This window comes from Mizuhopecten yessoensis, unplaced genomic scaffold, assembly GCF_002113885.1.
Source record: "Mizuhopecten yessoensis strain PY_sf001 unplaced genomic scaffold, ASM211388v2 scaffold9341, whole genome shotgun sequence".
Lineage (NCBI taxonomy): Eukaryota > Metazoa > Mollusca > Bivalvia > Pectinida > Pectinidae > Mizuhopecten > Mizuhopecten yessoensis.
In genome coordinates, this window is record NW_018407999.1 from 420,079 (window position 1) to 438,614 (window position 18,536).

The window sequence follows — 18,536 nt, forward strand, 5'->3', positions numbered from 1 at the left end:
TAAATGTTATTTAAGATTTTGTAGACATTAATCATATCCCCTCTGTTTCTGCGATCTTCCAAGGTTGGTAGTTAGGTTTAGTTTCTGTAAGCGTTCCGGGTATGTTAGGTTTTTATATCCTGGTATGAGTTTTGTTGCTCTCCTCTGGACGTTCTCTATCAGTTCAATATCTTTAGTTTGATAAATACTCAATGCACTCGAGGCATACTCCAAGTGCGGTCTTACAAGTGCCTTAAATAGTAGTTTAAATATTTTATCATACATAAAGGTAAATGATCTTCTAATGACTCCCAAAATGCTATTCGCCTTGTTCACACCAAGTTGGATATGTGTTTTAAAACTTAAATCTTCAATCTTCATCAACCGTCACACCAATGTCCTTCTCGGATGTTTTATTTTCCATCTCTATTTGTTCCCCTGATAGTCCTGACATGTAATATTTTCTTTCTTCTGTAGATTTGATTGATAAAGCTTTACATTTGTTTGGATGAAATTTGAGTAGCCATTTTTCTGACCATTGTTGGAGTTTATTCAAATTATTCTGCAGGATATTTGTACCATTGTTACTTATGATTTTCCTGTATAGTTTCGTATCGTCTGCAAATAATGGAGATTGGGATTCTGGAATTTCAGGTCAATCATTAATATAGACTACAAACAAAATAGGACCAAGAACACTTCCTTGAGGGTACCGCTTACTACTGGATATGTCTGTGACGATTCTCCATTAACCATTACTCGTTGACATCTGTTGTTCAAAAAATCTTTTATCCAGTTGGTGACCTAGTTGCTTACTCCATATAGCCTTCAAGTTTCTTTATCAACCGCTGATGTGGGACTTTATCGAAAGCTTTCATAAAGTCTATGTATATTACATCTAATTGGCCTTCTTTTATCAATAACTTCTGTCCCTTCTTCTAAGACCGTTAGCAGTTGTAACTACAGTGTAGCAACCTTACATGAGCGTAAACCCTAAAAAACCTCAGACGTTGGATGGCAATATGATAAAAAGTAATAAAAACAGTAATGGTCAACACATTCCATCGAAAACCATTTACACCAACTTGAAAGCAGTAGGAGTAAATAGAATCACTGCTTGCAAAAAAGAAAAGAAAAAATATAAAATACAAGGACCCTAAAACTCAAAATGAATAAAAAAAAGGGTGAAGAACCAGGTCAACATGCGACGGGAGCTAATAAATACCTCAGAGACCGATTTGGCGCTATGTAAAGTCAAAATCAAAACGAAAAGGTGTATTGGGGAACTATATAAAGATCAAACCGACAAAATATTCCCCAACACAAGCATCAATAAGGAAATGGTGAATATATTGGCTAAATTTTTCGAAAGTGTATTTTTTTTAAATAGGACGATGGTGAAATCCCAAAGGTGGCAGAGAAACACATTGTATTTAGCATGACAGACATGGAAATAATATAAAACCGATTACTTAAGTACTTCAGAGGTTAAAGAAAGATCAATCACCAGGAATCGACAACCTTCATTCTACAGTATTGCAAGAAGTATATAGCCACAGCAATATAACCAATCATTACAACCCGATGAATGGAGTAAAAAGCACAGATAACGGCCATATGCAAGTGCGAGGCAAGTAACTACAGGTCAGTGAGTCTTACATCAGTCATATGTAAAACGATGGAGACGTTACATCTGTTGTACGGGACCACATTGTAACATATATGAGAACGATCAACATGTTTATCCCAAAACAATTTTGGGAAATCTATAACACTACAGATGCTGGAGACTTTGGACATGGGCCTATCGGTTGATTGTACATGTATTTATTTAGATAACAAAAAAGCTTTTCATACTGTTCCGCACATAATACTTCTAAATAAACTTGGAGTATACCAGTTCTCCAATCTAATTAAAATCAGATCTCTCATTACACTACGTTATGGAGTAACGTAGTGTAATGAGAGACCTGATTTTAATTAGATTGCCAGTTCTCAAACCAGATGATAACATGGATTAGGAATTTGTTGAAGGATAGGGGTAAAAGTAAACGGCAAGCAGTCTGAATGGACACAGGCATAATTAGGAATCCCACAAGGATCAGTCCTTTAGTTTAAACATATTTTATTGATACAAAAGGATTGGGCACAAGTTATTAAACTTATATGAAGCCCTCTCCAACACATGTTACAAACATTTATATTAACAATTCGAAGATGGCAGACTTTCAACATCGTGATAACAAGTATATTAAAAACAAAATATTATTGTACAGGCATGTTGTTTCTATCATATTCAACTAGAGTGAGAACATGAAAGGGGATAGAGAGAAACAGAGAGAGACAGAGAGAGAGAGAGAGAGAGAGAGAGAAGAGAGGGAGACACAGAGGGGGGAGGGGGTTAGACTCTTTTCGTATTGTCAATGTATTTCTGAGCATAATTAAAAATGTGTTCATTATCATTATTAGATAAGTTTGAATCACCAAACATCAAGGTTTGTAGGCTGAGTGGAATGTATGCATTCAAATTCCTGAAAAGTTCAACGCGTTGTCGGGCATAGAGATTACAGTTAAAAAAATAATGGTTTGCATATTCACAGTAAAAACCGCATTCACAACGTTGTTCATTAATAATGTTCACTTTGAATAAATCGTGTTTAAGAGAACTTGATTTGTTTCTTAATCTACAGTGTAAGATGTTAGTTTTCCTGTCACCAAAGAGAAAGAGATGTGAAAAATTTGAAACGTGTTTTTTACGCAGAGTATCTCTGAACGTGCTAAAAGTTCCTAACTGTCTAATGTTAGTATCTAAATGGTTCCAGAGTCTTATAGTAGCTGGGAAGTAGGAGTTGTTTGTTATTTCCAGTCGGTTATTGGGTAGCGTGTAATTTTCGGAGTTTCTTAGAGTGAATCTGGAGTTTTCAGAATTTAAAGGTGGAAGAAGGTCAGAAAGGTATGGTGGGGCTAGTCCATTGTGTATTTTGTAGAACAAATGTAACTTCCGTCCAGATCTACGGTCAGATAATGGTTCCCAGCCAGTTTCAGAGTATAGAGATTGTCTGCTTGTATATGAGGGAAGTCCTGTGACTATCCTGGCGGCTTCTTATTGAATTCTTTCTAGTTTATCAGCATCTGCAACACTACATCCATCCCATAGTTCACAACAATACTCTAAAGTTGGTAGAATATATGATTTATATATCTTATCTAAAGTCGTGCGATTTAGAGTATACTTTAGCTTTCTTAAAATACCAATAAGTTTTGCAGCCTGTGTTGATATATGTTCGATATGGTGGCTCCATTTACAGTTGAAAGCAAAAAATACACCTAAATGTTTATGGTGGTCAACAAAATCTACACTTTCATTATTAAAATTAATGTCAATAACGTGGTCTAGTTCTATGTTAGAAATCAGCAGAACTTCTGTTTTGGTCTGATTAAATTTGACTAACCATTTATTTGCCCACTGCTGGATAGTGGTAAGATCATTGTTAATTTTGTTTTCAATAACTAGTGGGGATTCATCTGAACATAATAAGGATGTGTCATCAGCAAATAGTTTTGAGATACAATTGAGATTATCAGTAATATCATTAATGTACAAAATGAATAGTAAGGGTCCGAGGACTGAACCTTGAGGAACTCCTGCATTTATTTTCCTTAAAGAAGATCTGCTGTTTCCCACAAAAACTTGTTGTCGTCTGTCAGTAACATAGTCAACTAACCAGTGTAGTAATTTACCTGAAATACCATAGCTGAATAGTTTCACTTCCAGCCCTTTATGCCATACTCTGTCAAAGGCTTTAGATATATCACAAAAAATTAGACAAGTTGGATGTTTTTTTTCTAGATTTTCACAAATTTGATGAAAAATTTCAATAAGTTGATGGACAGTGGAATTACCTGGCTGAAATCCTGATTGGTATTTGTAGATAAGAGAGTTTTCTATCAAATAATTATGTAGAAATTTAGTTACTACTTTTTCGAATACTTTCCCAACTGTACTGAGTAAAGATATAGGTCGGTAATTAGAGGGTTTAGATTTGTCACCTTTTTTAAAACAGGGCATCACTAGAGCATGTTTCCAAGCGTTAGGAAAAAATCCAGTATCGAGAGATGTCCTAAAAATACGAAACAATGGCACTGCGATCGAATGGGCTGTATTTTTTAACATGTTATTACTAATAGTATCAGGACCAACAGCTTTATTAATATTTAGGGATTTCAAAATATCGGTTATGTCATTAGTCGTAAAATATATGTCTGTTAAGGAGGAGTCCGTTCTGGTGTCAGCAGTCGGTACTTCAACGTTAGAATCGTCAATCGTTGATATAGACACAAAATAATCGTTTAGAATGTTAGATTTTGTTTCGTCGGACGTTTCTATGTCTCCGTTCGTCGGGTTCGTTAGAGGTGGAATAGAGTTTGATTTGTCAGAAGTCTTAATTAGGTTACGAACAGTTTTCCAGAATTTTTTGGGGTTCGAGTCAGTAAAGCTGTCTAAGAGTCTATTTATGTTCGCATAAAATAGTTCTTTAGTACGTTTCTTAAGGTTATTGACGTGGTTACGTTGTCGTCTAAATCGGTCATGATTATTGTCCGTGCGGTTGTTTTTAAATATCTTTAAGTAACGAACTCTTTTCCTTATTTCTCGTCGAAGTTCTGAATTAAACCAGGGTTTGTCAGTCGGTCGTATAGTAATTGTTTTTGTCGGGATACATTGGTCTGCTAAATTTAGAAAATGTTCAGTAAAAAGATCACACATATCGTTTGCAGACCGTGTCCGTGAAAAAAAATCAGTCCAGTCAGTAGAGTTTAGTAGATTATTGAACTGTTGATAATTAGCTTCATCATAACATATGATTTTTCTTTTATATTTTCTTACAAGTCCCGTGTCTATGGTCAAGTTTACTAGAGTCGCGTCATGGTCCGAGATGTTACGGTCTACGTCGATCGTATCAGCAAGTACATACAGGCACATGTCAGAAAGTAGTATTGGGTCAAGTAGTGAGGCGCGCGTGCGACCTGTCCTAGTCGGTTTATCTATAACGTTAGTCAGATGGAAGGAGTTCATTATGTCAACGAGTCTGTGATTATTGTCTACAGTCAGAAGATCAACATTTATGTCACCTACAACTATTACATACGGATTCTCGTTTAGTGCTTTTTCCATAGCATATTGGAAGTTGTTCCAATAAGACGGTATACAGTTTGGGGGTCTATAGGTGGTACACAATAAGAGTTTTCTGTGAGGAAACTGGATTTCTAACCATAATACTTCGCCAACCTGGAACTCAAGGTCTGGTCTACGACAAGTGGATAAGAGGCTGGAAGTGTAAACATTTATCCCCCCACCCGGAGCACCACGGTCTTTACGATATAAGTCAAAGTTGTCTAAGAGAATGTCATCGTCTGCTACAGAATTGTCAAGGTGAGTCTCTGTTATACATATAATATCATAGTCACTAGCTAGTTGTTCTACAGAGGAAAGTTTGTTTCTCAGACTACGAATATTAAGATGGAATATAGAAAGGTCTTTATCATGATTTTCAGGGCCGGGATTAGGTTGTACATCATTACAAGAGAGAAGTAGTAACTGCATGATTAGGAGAAAGTCAGAATTATTGACTATACAAGATAATATATACCATAAAATATAAATACTCCGTGAATATGTATACATAACACACAGCCTACATTTACCCAGAATAGATTGTAACTTAATAGAAATAAAACATTTTGTAACAGTGAAACCATCAGTCCTTGGGCCAATAGTGTTTGTAATGTTTGTAAACGATCTTAAGCTTCCGGATAAGGTTATCTCCCCAATGTTCCTATTTGCGGAGGACACCAAAAAAAAATCACAGAGAAAGAAGAGGACAGGTCATTGCTACAAAACGATCTAGACAGTATGGAAGAAAAGAGCAAGGAATGGTTACTAAAAGTACACGCATGCATATATTGGTAATACTACAAAGGAAACACATTCGTCGTACTGTATCAATTAACAGGTCTTAGAAAAATAAAATCAAGAGAAATATGTAGGCGTCACAGTAGACTCTAACCTCTCATTTGGCGATTGTCTGCTCAGTGAAAAAAGAAGAAGTTGACAAGGCCAAATCCTTACTTGCCATGTTGAGGAGAGCATTTCAGTATATGACTGGAAAAACATTTGTACCACTCTATAAAAACAAACTTGCTAGGGATCACTTGGACTTCGCCTGACCTGTCTAGTCAATATTTAGACTCAATGAGACAGAAAATGTGGAAAAAGTACAGAAAAGGGCAACGAAAAGATTAGAAAATTAATCAATCTGAACCAGAAATAAACTTATCTGAAATATTATTACAAAGAAGAATGTTTATCGAAAAATAACACATTTTAAAAGGGAATTCACATAAAAAGCAAACATAGAATTAAAAAAATAGCAAGTGGGGCACGTTTGTGCCGTTCACTAGAAATTTAATTTAATTAAATTTAAACGAAACGAAAGTAGAACCCAAGAGTTATCTACCTTTAGAGTGTGTTGGTTCCGTGAATCGATGCATCAAGTTGTTTTTCACGATTTTCTCTCGTAAATTCAAACAATCAAAACGTAATATAAAGTTTTAATCATCTGAATTGATCATACATCTCTTCAAGTGTTTCAAAATAGGAAAATCAGTGTAATACAACGTCCGATTCATCGGTAACAGTAGAATAACTACGGTAATTATACTCGTAACTGGCTACACAGGTAGGCCTGCAGTGGTACATGAACACTTACTTGTCATACTTTCTGTTGAAGACGTGTACAAAAATCCAACTGAATATGAGAGACCGTGAAACACATTGGAAACAGTTCTGTTGGTAGCGTTACCTGTGTGTGAAACCAAAGCACGGATATTTGTATTGGAATCCGCTTCATGAACTATACAACTTCCTGTTTAATGATAAAAATTGACCAATCAAATGTTGAGTACTACGACAGTCCGGTACAGATCTGTCAAGATGGCTGTGTTTAGGTCGGACCCGTGTGGTATCGTGTGTTTGATCATCACGTATGCCGCCGTGCTGTACGCGGACTATGTCGTCGTGCGGCACCTGGTCATACCCACAATGTCGGATACGTGAGTATAGTTTTGAGGGTGACCAACAAACGTTTCCGGTTAAATTTAGGATATTTACTCCCGAAATCAGTGAAGGAGAAGTGTATTTACATGACAGCTACAGTACTACAGTTGAGTAAATTGGATGTATTCTCGTTATCAACATTGAATATAGTATCTGTCGTGTAGATAACATACATACAGTACTGTATTGTATACATGGAAAGTTGAGAACCATATAATACACGTATAATTAATTGATGCGATGAACATTTTAAAATATTTTTGTTGACAGCAAATTAGAATGTCACATAAAATATGTAAAGGAAATATAAATAAATATTAATAAACAGTTAATCTAGCCCGATTATTCGTAGTCCAGACTTTTGACAGGTACATGTAGTGATCTGGCACAGCTCAAAACATCTGTTTCTTTTTCTTCAAAAGTATATACTGATTCTACTCCATCAATGTTAGAGGTTTACACTGCGAGATACATTTGTCAGGCGCCATGTAACAGTCAGCAAAATCATATCCGATAGAAAAAGGCTGACCAGCGGCCTCTTATATTATAGGAGTAATACGTATACTGATTCCTGCAAACACATGTCAGATGATCGAGTGTTGTGTAGCGGAACTGGGCTGGGTCGATAGTCGGCGACCAGATGGCGCAGCTCAATTGTTAGAGTGTCCGTCTAGAGTTTGGAGGGTTCCGGGTTCAAACCTTGGGCTGGCCGTGCATTTTTCCTTTCCTGTTACAGTTGAAAACCTAATACTTAAACAAAAATAGTTCCTCAAAGTTGAAGATCAGTATACTTTCACATTTCTCAGCATTTTCAGTCAAATATCTTAAATACTGATGACAATGTTAGTCGTGTTATCGATTTCAAGTGTTTTTTTTTACTTAATTCCTACTAAAAAAAAAATAATGTGATATAGTGTGTATATATATAGTTGAGCAACTGATAACTTAACTATTTTATCACATTGTGGTACAAATTGTCACTCATGCAGTCAATGCTGGACGTTAAGGGACCAGTTGGTCTTGCAATATTGTGACACGTTTGATATATATGTAACAGAGGTCATTATTTTTCAATGCCATCACTAGTAGTCAAACCCAGGACCTCTGATTTACTAGTCGCACACTCTACCAAATGAACTAAAGAGAAATGTTCCCTAGCTGAGTCGATAGAGAGCTGCTTGTATCTTACCAGGGTGATACCGACACATACACTACATGTATGAAGCAAAACATTGTTGGACATCTTTGTTGTTGCAGGTTGTGGGGAGTGGTTAACGTGGTGGCATTCAACGTTATTATCTTCCTGCTCACGATGTCCCACATGCGGGCGGTTGTGTCTGATCCGGGTATAGTCCCACTACCCACAACGGGTCTCGACTTCTCAGACCTCCATGCTGGCAAGACTATGCCTAATATGGTAAGGACTTTTCGGACCACATGAAATACATTTTATCTCATAATATTGTTAGTTATACAGGTCTTTGGCAGGGTACATGGTCTCATGTTCGCTGTCAGGACCTTATGTACCCTGAGCCAAAAGACCTGTATAACAAATTTGTCATACTGCAAAGCCATTTATAGGTTGGGACTCGTGTTTGCCAGAAAACAGATACTGTGTAGGGCGGTAGAACGGGAAAACAGATCTAATTTTTTTGTATAATTCCAACAATTTAATAAAAATTTAAATTATGATAAGTCAACAATATGTTTTTGAAACAACATTAAATAACAACTCAGTTCCTAACAAACCGTTTCGCCATATCGTTGATTGTAGACATTAGCAGACGAACGTTCTCCGGTGTGTTCGATTCAAATCTTCGAGTTATCTCCCTTACAACAGGCGCGCATGCTCTTATGTACCCCGGCAAGGATACTAACATAGCTTCAGGTACCTTGGCAATTTGACCAATCACCGTGCGACATTTTTATTTGCAGTATGACAAACTGTTATCCATTGAATATACCAATGTCATATTTTTTGGCGTATCAGCCCTGTGATTGGTTGTAAGCTTCAATTGTGATGTCACGCCTAGGACAAATACATGACGTCACAGTTTTATGCACTGGAGTCAAATTGGCAGCTTTTTATGTTTCAAGGTTGCATGAAATTTGTTGTTTTACACGAATAAATGCCACAAATCTTGGTTATGTGATAAAAAGGATCTTACACTCGTTTTCATTTCATATGAAATTTATGAAACATTGTCACAAATCTTTAATGTCAGCTCGCCAGAGGCTCGCTAAATTGAAGAATTCTTAGACTCGTTTCATAAATCTCATATGAAATGGAAACACATGTAAGATCCTAAATGTATAATAATAAAACATAAGATCTTTGAACTAACTTCAAGGTCATATGTAGCATTTGTAAAACTTGCAAAATAAAAAAATCTTGTGTTTCAGCTAACCCTACCTACCTTTGATTTTTGTGCTCACCCTAAAGTTTTTATTGACATTTAGTGATTCACTGTAAAAGTCAGAACTCCTGCTCTATAAAATTAAAGGAAACAATTTCCCTCCAAACGAAATGCCAACCTACCATATATTTTTTTCTGATGATAATGGCGTAAAGCTGGAAACACAAGTAATGTTTTTGGCCTTATTTCATCGGAGAATATAACTACAATTCAAAATTTAGCAATGTATACATATAAAGCAAATGAAATTAGAAAGTAATTTTAAATTAAAATTATGTACATTCAAATATCTCAGTCAGTATACGTAGCTAGCCCTGCCTCAGTCACAATGATGTAATACCTCTTTCAATGGTGTTTTTAACCGTGTAAAAAAAGCTATGTACAGATTTTATTAAGGCTGACTGTTGAAAACTTGTCGGAACTTATTTTGTTCCACTTCTATATTACAAGTATTGTGAATGTATGAAGCACAAAGACAATAACGTCTATTGCAAATGAAGTTTATTATTATCACAAGCCTACTCTATCATGCTGAGTTTAGTGACTGTCAAATTTGTAAAATTGAATTACACGTACAATGTACCTTGAACCACTTTCAAAAAAGCTTTAAAAAAAAATGGGAAAATCTTGTTTTTGATCGTATTAATAATATTGTTTTATTCAGAGACGTTAGTAAATGTCCGACTGCTAAACATGCTTCTATTGTTAAGAGAGACGGCTGGACGGTGTGTATGAAATGTGAGACATACCGACCACCGAGGGCTCACCACTGTAGGATTTGTCGGCGATGTATCCGCCGGATGGACCACCATTGTCCGTGGTAGGTAGAGAAGGTCATCTGGATGTATTTAGAGAGACGGTCAAGTTTGATTTGTTTAGGAAAACATTATTTGTTTCATTTATTTATGTATCCAAACAAGGAAAATTTAGGAGAAGATGTGATAGTTTTGTAACAGGAGTAAGAGAAATGCAATGGCCAGACCGAGGTTCGAACCTGGGACCTTCTGAACTCTAGACAGACGCTCTAACCCATTGAGCTATATGCTTACCAGCGATCGACCCAGTCAAGTTCTGCTACAACTTTGAATATATTAATTATGGTTTAATCCTGGTACAGGTCGTGTGATAATTAATTATACTATTGATTATGATTTTATTTTCAAATATATATTAAACCTTTCTCCAAAATATTCTATGCTTGAGCAGAATCATATATTGGGACAATGTAACAAAGTTTTACTGATAATTATTCAATGTATCTTCAGTGTAACCATATATATATATGTATACACATTCACATCCTCGATATCCAGGGGTTACGCTCACTTTCACTCTCTACACCCCTGGAATATGTCATAGCAAAATTGAAGGTACAAAGAAAGCTGTTTGATTGGTGTCAGGTAAAATAGAGTGACCAATCGCTAGGCTGATACCTGTCCTTTGAAGATTACAAATTTGAAGGAGAGACGCCCGACTTCAAAGCCTGTCAATTTTTACCGTTACGTGACCGCGAGATTCTTTTGATGTACATCAAAGGATCGAACTAGTCTTCTTGTCTCATCAACAAGGTGGCACACCGAGCCTTCAATTTTGCTATGACAGATTCCAGGGGTGTAGAGAGCGAAAGTGAGCGTTTTTGCTATGACAGATTCCAGGGGTGTAGAGAGTGAAAGTGAGCGTAACCCCTGGATATCGAGGATTACACATTCGATACTAAAAAGGTCAAGAAAACTTGCAGAAAAGTTGAATGTAACATTACGTTTTGATAAGTTTGATGTAACTTTTATTCCTGAGATGGTGAATATTGGTTGTGGTTTTGGTTCCAGAAAATACATATAGCTTTCTCTTTTTTGTAGGATCAACAATTGTGTTGGTGAATTTAATCAAAAATATTTCATCCAGTTCTTATTCTATGTTGGTGAGTAGATGTCCCGGCTATGATCTGGGATTTAATTGACTAGCACTAAATTAAAGTTGATGTCATCTGTTGACATGGTTGATTACATACATTGTATGTTGTTTGAATTATGGCCTTGGTAGCTATTGTAAAACGATTGCTTGTAATTTCTACTGTTTGTAATTAATGTAATTCCTTATGCAAGTAAACAATGTTACTATCTACTGTTGATTAAAGATATTGATTTCAACCATAACTGTGTAATACTGAAATGAGAGGCAAAACTTGGAAATTGTACCGGATAATCAAGTAATGTTTCTGTAATTCTGTGTTGTTCCTGTGGTTACCAATACAGTGTATAAGGAGAATGTAAGTAAATGACATTTATGTCTACCGTGTAATGTTACTGGGATGATCCGCTGAGCTTGAACAAATTATATTTTCTAGGAATCCTCAGTGCGTACGCTACAACCATGGTGGTCGTGTCATGGATGATGGATCCCGGAGTAAAAGGCAACGGAAAACACGTAAAATTGTAATTATCCCCCAGTTTGTTGGTTTATACACATATATGTATCTTTTATTTAGCCGAGATTTTATTTTATTCTAAATTGGATATACAGACAATAACATGTTCAGTATAATTATTTTATTACAAGCTTTATCGTATAACAGAATCATATTTATGTTCTCAGGCCAGGATTTATCTCACATTTATTTACACATTTGTTCCATTGGATTTTAAAATTTAAGGTAATGGTGAGTATCCATAGATGATGCTACTACCGGGTATATATAGAGATATTTTAACAGGATTTGTCATAGTACCATACAGCAAAGACAAGTGAACAGCTTTATTTAATAGAATGATAAACTATTTTACCAGTGCCGGTGTGTAAGGGAATGTAATGTTAGTGATGGTGAGAATGATAAACTATTTTACCAGTGCCGGTGTGTAAGGGGATGTAATGTTAGTGATGGTAACACTGCATGCATTGACACAACCCCAGATTTTATTCCTGATAGAAATTGAAATTCATTCGGTAAAGAATTCATTGGGAACATTTTGGAACAGAAATTCAAGGTTATAAAATAAATAAATATGCCAGACCAAACACTTGTGTTTTTTTGCAAATACCAGGAACTTTTCAGTTCGCCATGACAAGGGGATTCCTATTAAATTTAGTTCCCGCTAGTAGGTAAATACAACATTCCGTATTGCACATGTGCAGTACAGAACGTTGTATTTCATGGTCTGAAAATTGCTTTTATTACTATAACAATATTCAACAGGTATGTGATAAAATCTGTTTTTGCATAAAAACTAAATCTTTATCACCCCACAAAACATACTCCAGGAAAGATTGATGCTGCATAGTCAACACATAAATGTACATACTGTCATTTAGTAAACTTTGTTTTGACAATTTGACAGCTCGCATCAACCAACACATTGGTAAGTGTTGTCTGGCACTACAGTTACTTTATGTAATGTACTCAAATTATTGTTCTGTCTGTCACAGACAGTCGTGTAATGTAAACTGTTTCTTTGTCTTGTCATATGTAAGTAGCGTACACACAAAATCTTTTCTAAATTTCAATATTTCTCGTCACTGTTCGGTGTTGTATGGTAATGTACACAAGTGATGATTAGCATCATCAACTTTCCTGTAAAATCGCTTCTCTTTAACCCTTTCACCCCTAGGTAACTTTAGTGGACTCTAACATACATTGATCTGGATGAGTCCGTTATGGTCTACAGTGGTAAAAAGGTTAAGCAGTGTTTGCCTACAGTCTTTATCTTTTATCACTAGAACACTGGAGTATTATTAATTTAGGTGAAGTTGCACATTATTGCCTTGAAACAAATGGATTTTTTATGCGGGTCTGGAAAAATATCCAATACTTGATGTAGATTTAAAATCAAATATTGAAACAAAATGTTTGGTTTCCTGGAAAATTGCTTGAAGTGATGGCACAAGTCTTTGTAAAACTAAAATTGGGCCCAAGTTATCAATTTGGATACACATAGAATTATGAGACTAACCTGTAGAAAATTCAGATCCCTTGCAATATTTGAGCTTACTTTGATACATAAACTGGATTTACGCAACCACTGTCCCGAATACTTTAGCTTGTGATATAGCTTCATACAATTACCTTGTATCAAGTAAAAAAGAACTTTTTTTTTTTTTTTTATAGGAGTCAGTCCTGCAGATTTGTATGTCATTTACAAAGCTTCAGTGACTTACAGTGCTGACTTTGTCAAGTAGGGTAAATGTCCGTTGATGTTGATTTCTACATACATGTATTTGTGTATACTGTGAAGGTGTTTTTTTTGGAAATGTAAATTTAAGAATTCTATTATTCAGAACATACAATTAGGTATTTGAAAGAGTCACTTTTTGCTGTAAAATAGGATTAAAAAAGAAAAGTGAAAATTAGATAGTTTTTAAAATACCCACCTTTGCAGTATTTAGTGCACTCACAGTATGGTACCATATATACCATAGTTTGAACTTTTCCAGGGTGATTTCTGTTTTCCAGGCTCACATTTATAATGCACCAGGCTCACTCAACCAATAAATCAATCAAAGAATTGGGTCAGCACTTTCTTTGAAAAATGCACTACAACTACATTTAGAGGTCAGACATGCATAGGTAGTTGTTAAAAATCAGGATCAGGATAAATCTAACAGGGTACATCAATCGCAACAAACTAGGGACTGGTTTTCTTGTGTTTATTGGTGTGGTCTACCGGTTTCGCTGACCATTGGGCTTCGTCTACCCTAGGACTTTGTAGGATCAGGATAAGATCTATTGTCATAGAATATTCTAATTATGTATTTTGTTGTGAATCCCTGTATCAATGGACATTTTATATGACATTACTTTTGTGTATCACAGTAAATGTATCCGTGTAATCTGTATTACTTTCCTTTCTCACTTGAAACATATCACTTCTCTTACTTAAAATGTATGACGAGGACTGCTGACTAGGCTACATAGCTGTCAATTCTGAGGACAAAATAATGTTCACTATACAAAGCTGTCAATTCTGAGGACAAAATTATGTTCACTATACAAAGCTGTCAATTCTCTGGACAAAATTATGTTCACTATACAAAGCTGTCAATTCTGAGGACAAAATAATGTTCACTATACAAAGCTGTCAATTCTCTGGACAAAATTATGTTCACTATACAAAGCTGTCAATTCTCAGGACAAAATGATGTTCACTAAACAAAGCTGTCAATTATCAGGAAAAACTTTTGTTCACTTTACAAAGCTGCTAATTCTCAGGACAAAATTATGTTCACTACAAAGCTGTCAATTGTCAGGTCAAAATGATGTTCACATCAAATTCAAAGCTGTCAATTCTCAGGACAAAATGATGTTTACTACTGGGGACAAAATGATGTTTACTACTGGGGACTAAATGATGTTCACTACAAATATATGACCAGAATGTGCCTGTGAAAGTGATCACTGTGTTGAAATTTTCATGTTGGCAATGGGAATGAAATTTATATATTCCACATTGTGTATAGAAATAGGTCTCATAAGTAATAATGACAGTATGTACCAATATTGGCACTGGATCCAAACAAACAGATGAATCGACATATGGGTCATTAGGACATTGCAGACAAATTTCAGGGCGATCCGCCCCTTTATCAAGACAGGAACATGAAAATGTACATATCAAAACATATAACAGAGATAAACAGTCACTTTGAAACAATAATACAACATAAAATACATAAACAAAAGAAAACAGTTATCACTTATAAAATATGCTGCTATTATCGCATATCCCTTTGGTTAGCTTGTAATCAAAGGCTTATTATTGTGACAAATTCCTCTTGAAGAAGTGGGGTCAACATAAGTGAATTTAAAAAATTTGATAATTGTAGTGAGAAGATCTGTAGCGGTAGTTTGTATAAACCTGTCTTAAAAAAACTGTATGAGACGAGGTGTCTCTTCACATTAAAATATATTCTATACATACATGTATTTGCTTTTGGACATTTTGCAATGCAAATTATGCGAGCATTTCCACACCACTATAATTTCCACATTAATGGTAGCCTCTTAGGTAGACAGTACAGCCTAACCTCTTCCCCACAACAGCTGAGGTCATTAACCCATTCACCCCTTAAGTCGCATTTGAACCTTACCAAATCAAACACTGGGCAAGTCCAGTTTAAATATGTAGGGGTGGATAAGTTGAAGACATTAAATTGTGAGATGTTTGGTTTATTTTGTAGGATACATTCTGTGTTATTAGTGGTGGAATCGCTACTGTTCGGGATGTTTGTGATCGCCATCGGGTGTGACCAGGTTTGTTTAATGTATTTTACTGCATATTGTAAAGAGTCCAGGATAATGTTACTAATAATATAGAGTATTGATATTTTTCACGAGTGCCCACTCTATATAATTAGTTTTGATTATTCCCAGCTCTTTGATTCAAACATTATTTTATTTTACTAAGTTTAATTTTGTCTGTTCCAATCTCTTGTTTTATGACTCCATATTATTAGCTGTCAACTCTCCCTCATTAGGAGGGAGACTCCTTCGTTTTGACAAAAAAATTAACCACCTCCTCGGAACTCCCTCATTTAAGTCCAAACTTGCACAAACTCAATATTTACCTCCTGTGGTCAAATGATCTCCTAGTTACTGAAGGGTGTGTGTTATGATCATAACAGCTGTGTCAGAATCAAATGAATGCTTTTTGGGGTTATTTTGAAACATAAGAAGGGAAAGATAAATTGAGCAAAGCAGTTTCAGTTGCATTTCACGCACTTTCTCCATCTTTGGAAATGTAGTATAAGGGAGATCGCCCTCATTGGAGCATTTAGAGGTTGACACCTATGCATATTGAGATAGATCATAAACTACTTTGACATGTCTGTACAGCTGTTTTTCTCTGTGATTTAGATGGGTGCTATATTGAGTGACGAGACTGCGGTAGAACAGGTGAAAAAAGCAGGACCGCGGCGACAGAAAAAGTCATCATATGCTTTAATGCAGGAAGTGTTTGGTCGAGGTAATTTATAATTTAAGAAGATATGTATGTTACTTAACATCCACAATTGGATATATTTTAAAAAATATACAATTTTTTTTCGTAAACAGAGTAACTTCCCCCTAGTTTTGTTTTGAATGTAACTGTAGCACTGCTGGACCAAGCCCGAGTTTCCTCTGGCCCTAACACCAAACTTAGTTATCTATCAGTCAAAATGTCTAAGTCTGGTGTCGGGGCCAGAGGAAACTGGCTATGTTGGGCCAGAATGCTTCCTTTGGCCAGGTAGCTCAATCGGTAAGAGCAATATAGTATAACAATCTGAATTTCAGGGGTTTGAATCCTGTTTTGCCTGTTGAATTTATTTTTATACTCGAAACACTGCTAATGATTGTACTGAGTTACAGTTTTTTGCAGTGGTACAGGGATCCTTAATCTGATAATTCTGATAATTCAGGATAATTGAAGTGATATCAATGTATATGCAACAGGGAAGAGAATAGTGTGCTTCCACTGGGGATCAAACCACGATCCCCAGGTTCCTAGTCGGACACTCTACCACTGAGCTAATGGGAGATCCCCCCTAGCTCGAAGCTAGAAGGCGACCGTAATCCTATTTACAATTAAAACCTGCCACATATACAAATGTACATAGCTCCGCTAAACATGAGTTACTATAGTTTGCATGTTTGAGGGATCATTTTGAAGATCTAACATATCACATTATGGTAGCTTACATAATATTTAATCATATTTTGTTTAATTGACAGGGCATCCGTGTTGGTGGCTGATTCCCTTACAGTTTAATCCAGTGGTCCAAGTCTATGAGACACAGTACACAGTATAGCCCAGGCCATATACCAATAGGGGAGGGGAGGGCTTGGGTTGGGAAGGGTCGATTGGTTTGAGAGAGGGGAGGGCTTGGGAAGGGTTAATTATTTTGAGAGGGGGGTGGGTCTTAATGAAAGTAAAGAGGAAGGGAATGGTTTTCTTATTCATCAATGTGCTGTAAATTTCTCTTTTGTTTTTACGTACTATTTATTATGTAACATTCCAAAGTTTTAAGCTTGATGATTATTGCATTTCTATTTTTCACAGCTTCTTCACAAGTAACTCACTACCAGTTTTTGATAATTAACGGAAACTTTGTTTGTTTTTCATCTGTTATCAACAGTTTACAAACATGTACATACAACAGATAGGTTTTGTTTTATACCAAATGAATCTAGTCTTTATATTCGTTTCATGTTAAGCAGTAGTCTATACTAGCATCAGTACCATGCTTTTCTTCATTTCGAATCAAAAGATTTACTAGTAAATACATTCACTTTTTTTCAATGTATCGACAGTAAGTCAGGCAAGCTTTTCGACACTTAGTGGATTTGAACTTAAGGTGGCTGCACTCTTTCGCAATTAACCAGCAAAATTCATTGAAACTTTCGCAAAATGGTTATGCAACTATGTAGAGTTGATTTTATGAAAAATTCTGAACTTTTTACAGAGGGATACAATTTACACAATGACAGTTATCTCTGTTATATATAACAAAAATGATGGCTATAAAAAAATCAAAATTATCAATTTATTGTTCTTTTATGGAACCAAATTACTCTCAGTCATGTACACTTTGGACATCATTCCACAGCCCGCTAATGCACAGTAAATTTACATGTCAGGTACATATGTGCCCACAGACTATCGCATAGTATGCCATTCACGTGCACTGACTGCACTCAAACATGCATTTTCATAGGGATCTAGATATTTTACAAAATATTATTTTCACAGAGTAATAACTAGACTTCAATTGTAAAAACGATTTAATCGACAGCGTGACTCGCTCAGCAGTGAAAATCGTAACGACCTCGAGCTTGTGAACTCGTGTAAGCATGTTAATTGAGTCTGAGCTGTACTTTTTCCATAAGTTTTTCATGAAAATGGACACTGATGACAATGTGTGGAGCCACCTTAAGTAGATTGGCAACAATTCCATGAGGTTTATGTTTTGTGGAATTGTTCATGCCACAAATATGGAGAAAATAAAACCAACATAAACATCTGTGTTATGAAGTAAAATTAGATGTTACACACTCAGTA

General features: G+C 35.7%; 2 protein-coding genes across 2 annotated transcripts; one reads left to right on the forward strand and one right to left on the reverse strand.

Moving 5' to 3' along the window:
• Positions 1-2,800: 2,800 nt before the first annotated feature.
• On the reverse strand, positions 2,801-5,714 carry LOC110457857. Its single transcript, XM_021509301.1, has 2 exons — positions 4,454-5,714; positions 2,801-4,382 (listed from the first exon to the last, which is right to left on the reverse strand). Exons 1-2 carry the CDS (start codon positions 5,660-5,662, stop codon positions 4,338-4,340), a joined length of 1,254 nt encoding a protein of 417 aa, XP_021364976.1. The 5' UTR covers positions 5,663-5,714; the 3' UTR covers positions 2,801-4,337.
• A 1,208-nt stretch (positions 5,715-6,922) lies between these two features.
• On the forward strand, positions 6,923-17,991 carry LOC110457858 (palmitoyltransferase ZDHHC3-like). The gene is made up of 8 exons (XM_021509302.1): positions 6,923-7,089; positions 8,351-8,510; positions 10,221-10,330; positions 11,367-11,428; positions 11,855-11,942; positions 15,679-15,751; positions 16,355-16,463; positions 17,210-17,991. Exons 1-8 carry the CDS (start codon positions 6,932-6,934, stop codon positions 17,284-17,286), a joined length of 837 nt encoding a protein of 278 aa, XP_021364977.1. The 5' UTR covers positions 6,923-6,931; the 3' UTR covers positions 17,287-17,991.
• The last annotated feature ends 545 nt before the right edge of the window (positions 17,992-18,536 follow it).

What these genes read in the sequence shown, in the direction of transcription:
- LOC110457858 (XM_021509302.1), top strand. Translation starts at nt 6,932, where the DNA reads ATGTTGAGTACTACGACAGTCCGGTACAGATCTGTCAAGATGGCTGTG. An exon ending in GCAAGACTATGCCTAATATG is followed by an intron (nt 8,511 to 10,220) that starts GTAAGGACTTTT and finishes TCTATTGTTAAG; the next exon opens with AGAGACGGCTGGACGGTGTG. An exon ending in AACGGAAAACACGTAAAATT is followed by an intron (nt 11,943 to 15,678) that starts GTAATTATCCCC and finishes TTTATTTTGTAG; the next exon opens with GATACATTCTGTGTTATTAG.
- LOC110457857 (XM_021509301.1), bottom strand. Translation starts at nt 5,662, where the DNA reads ATGTATACATATTCACGGAGTATTTATATTTTATGGTATATATTATCT. An exon ending in TTACTGACTCGAACCCCAAA is followed by an intron (nt 4,383 to 4,453) that starts AAATTCTGGAAA and finishes ACCTCTAACGAA; the next exon opens with CCCGACGAACGGAGACATAG.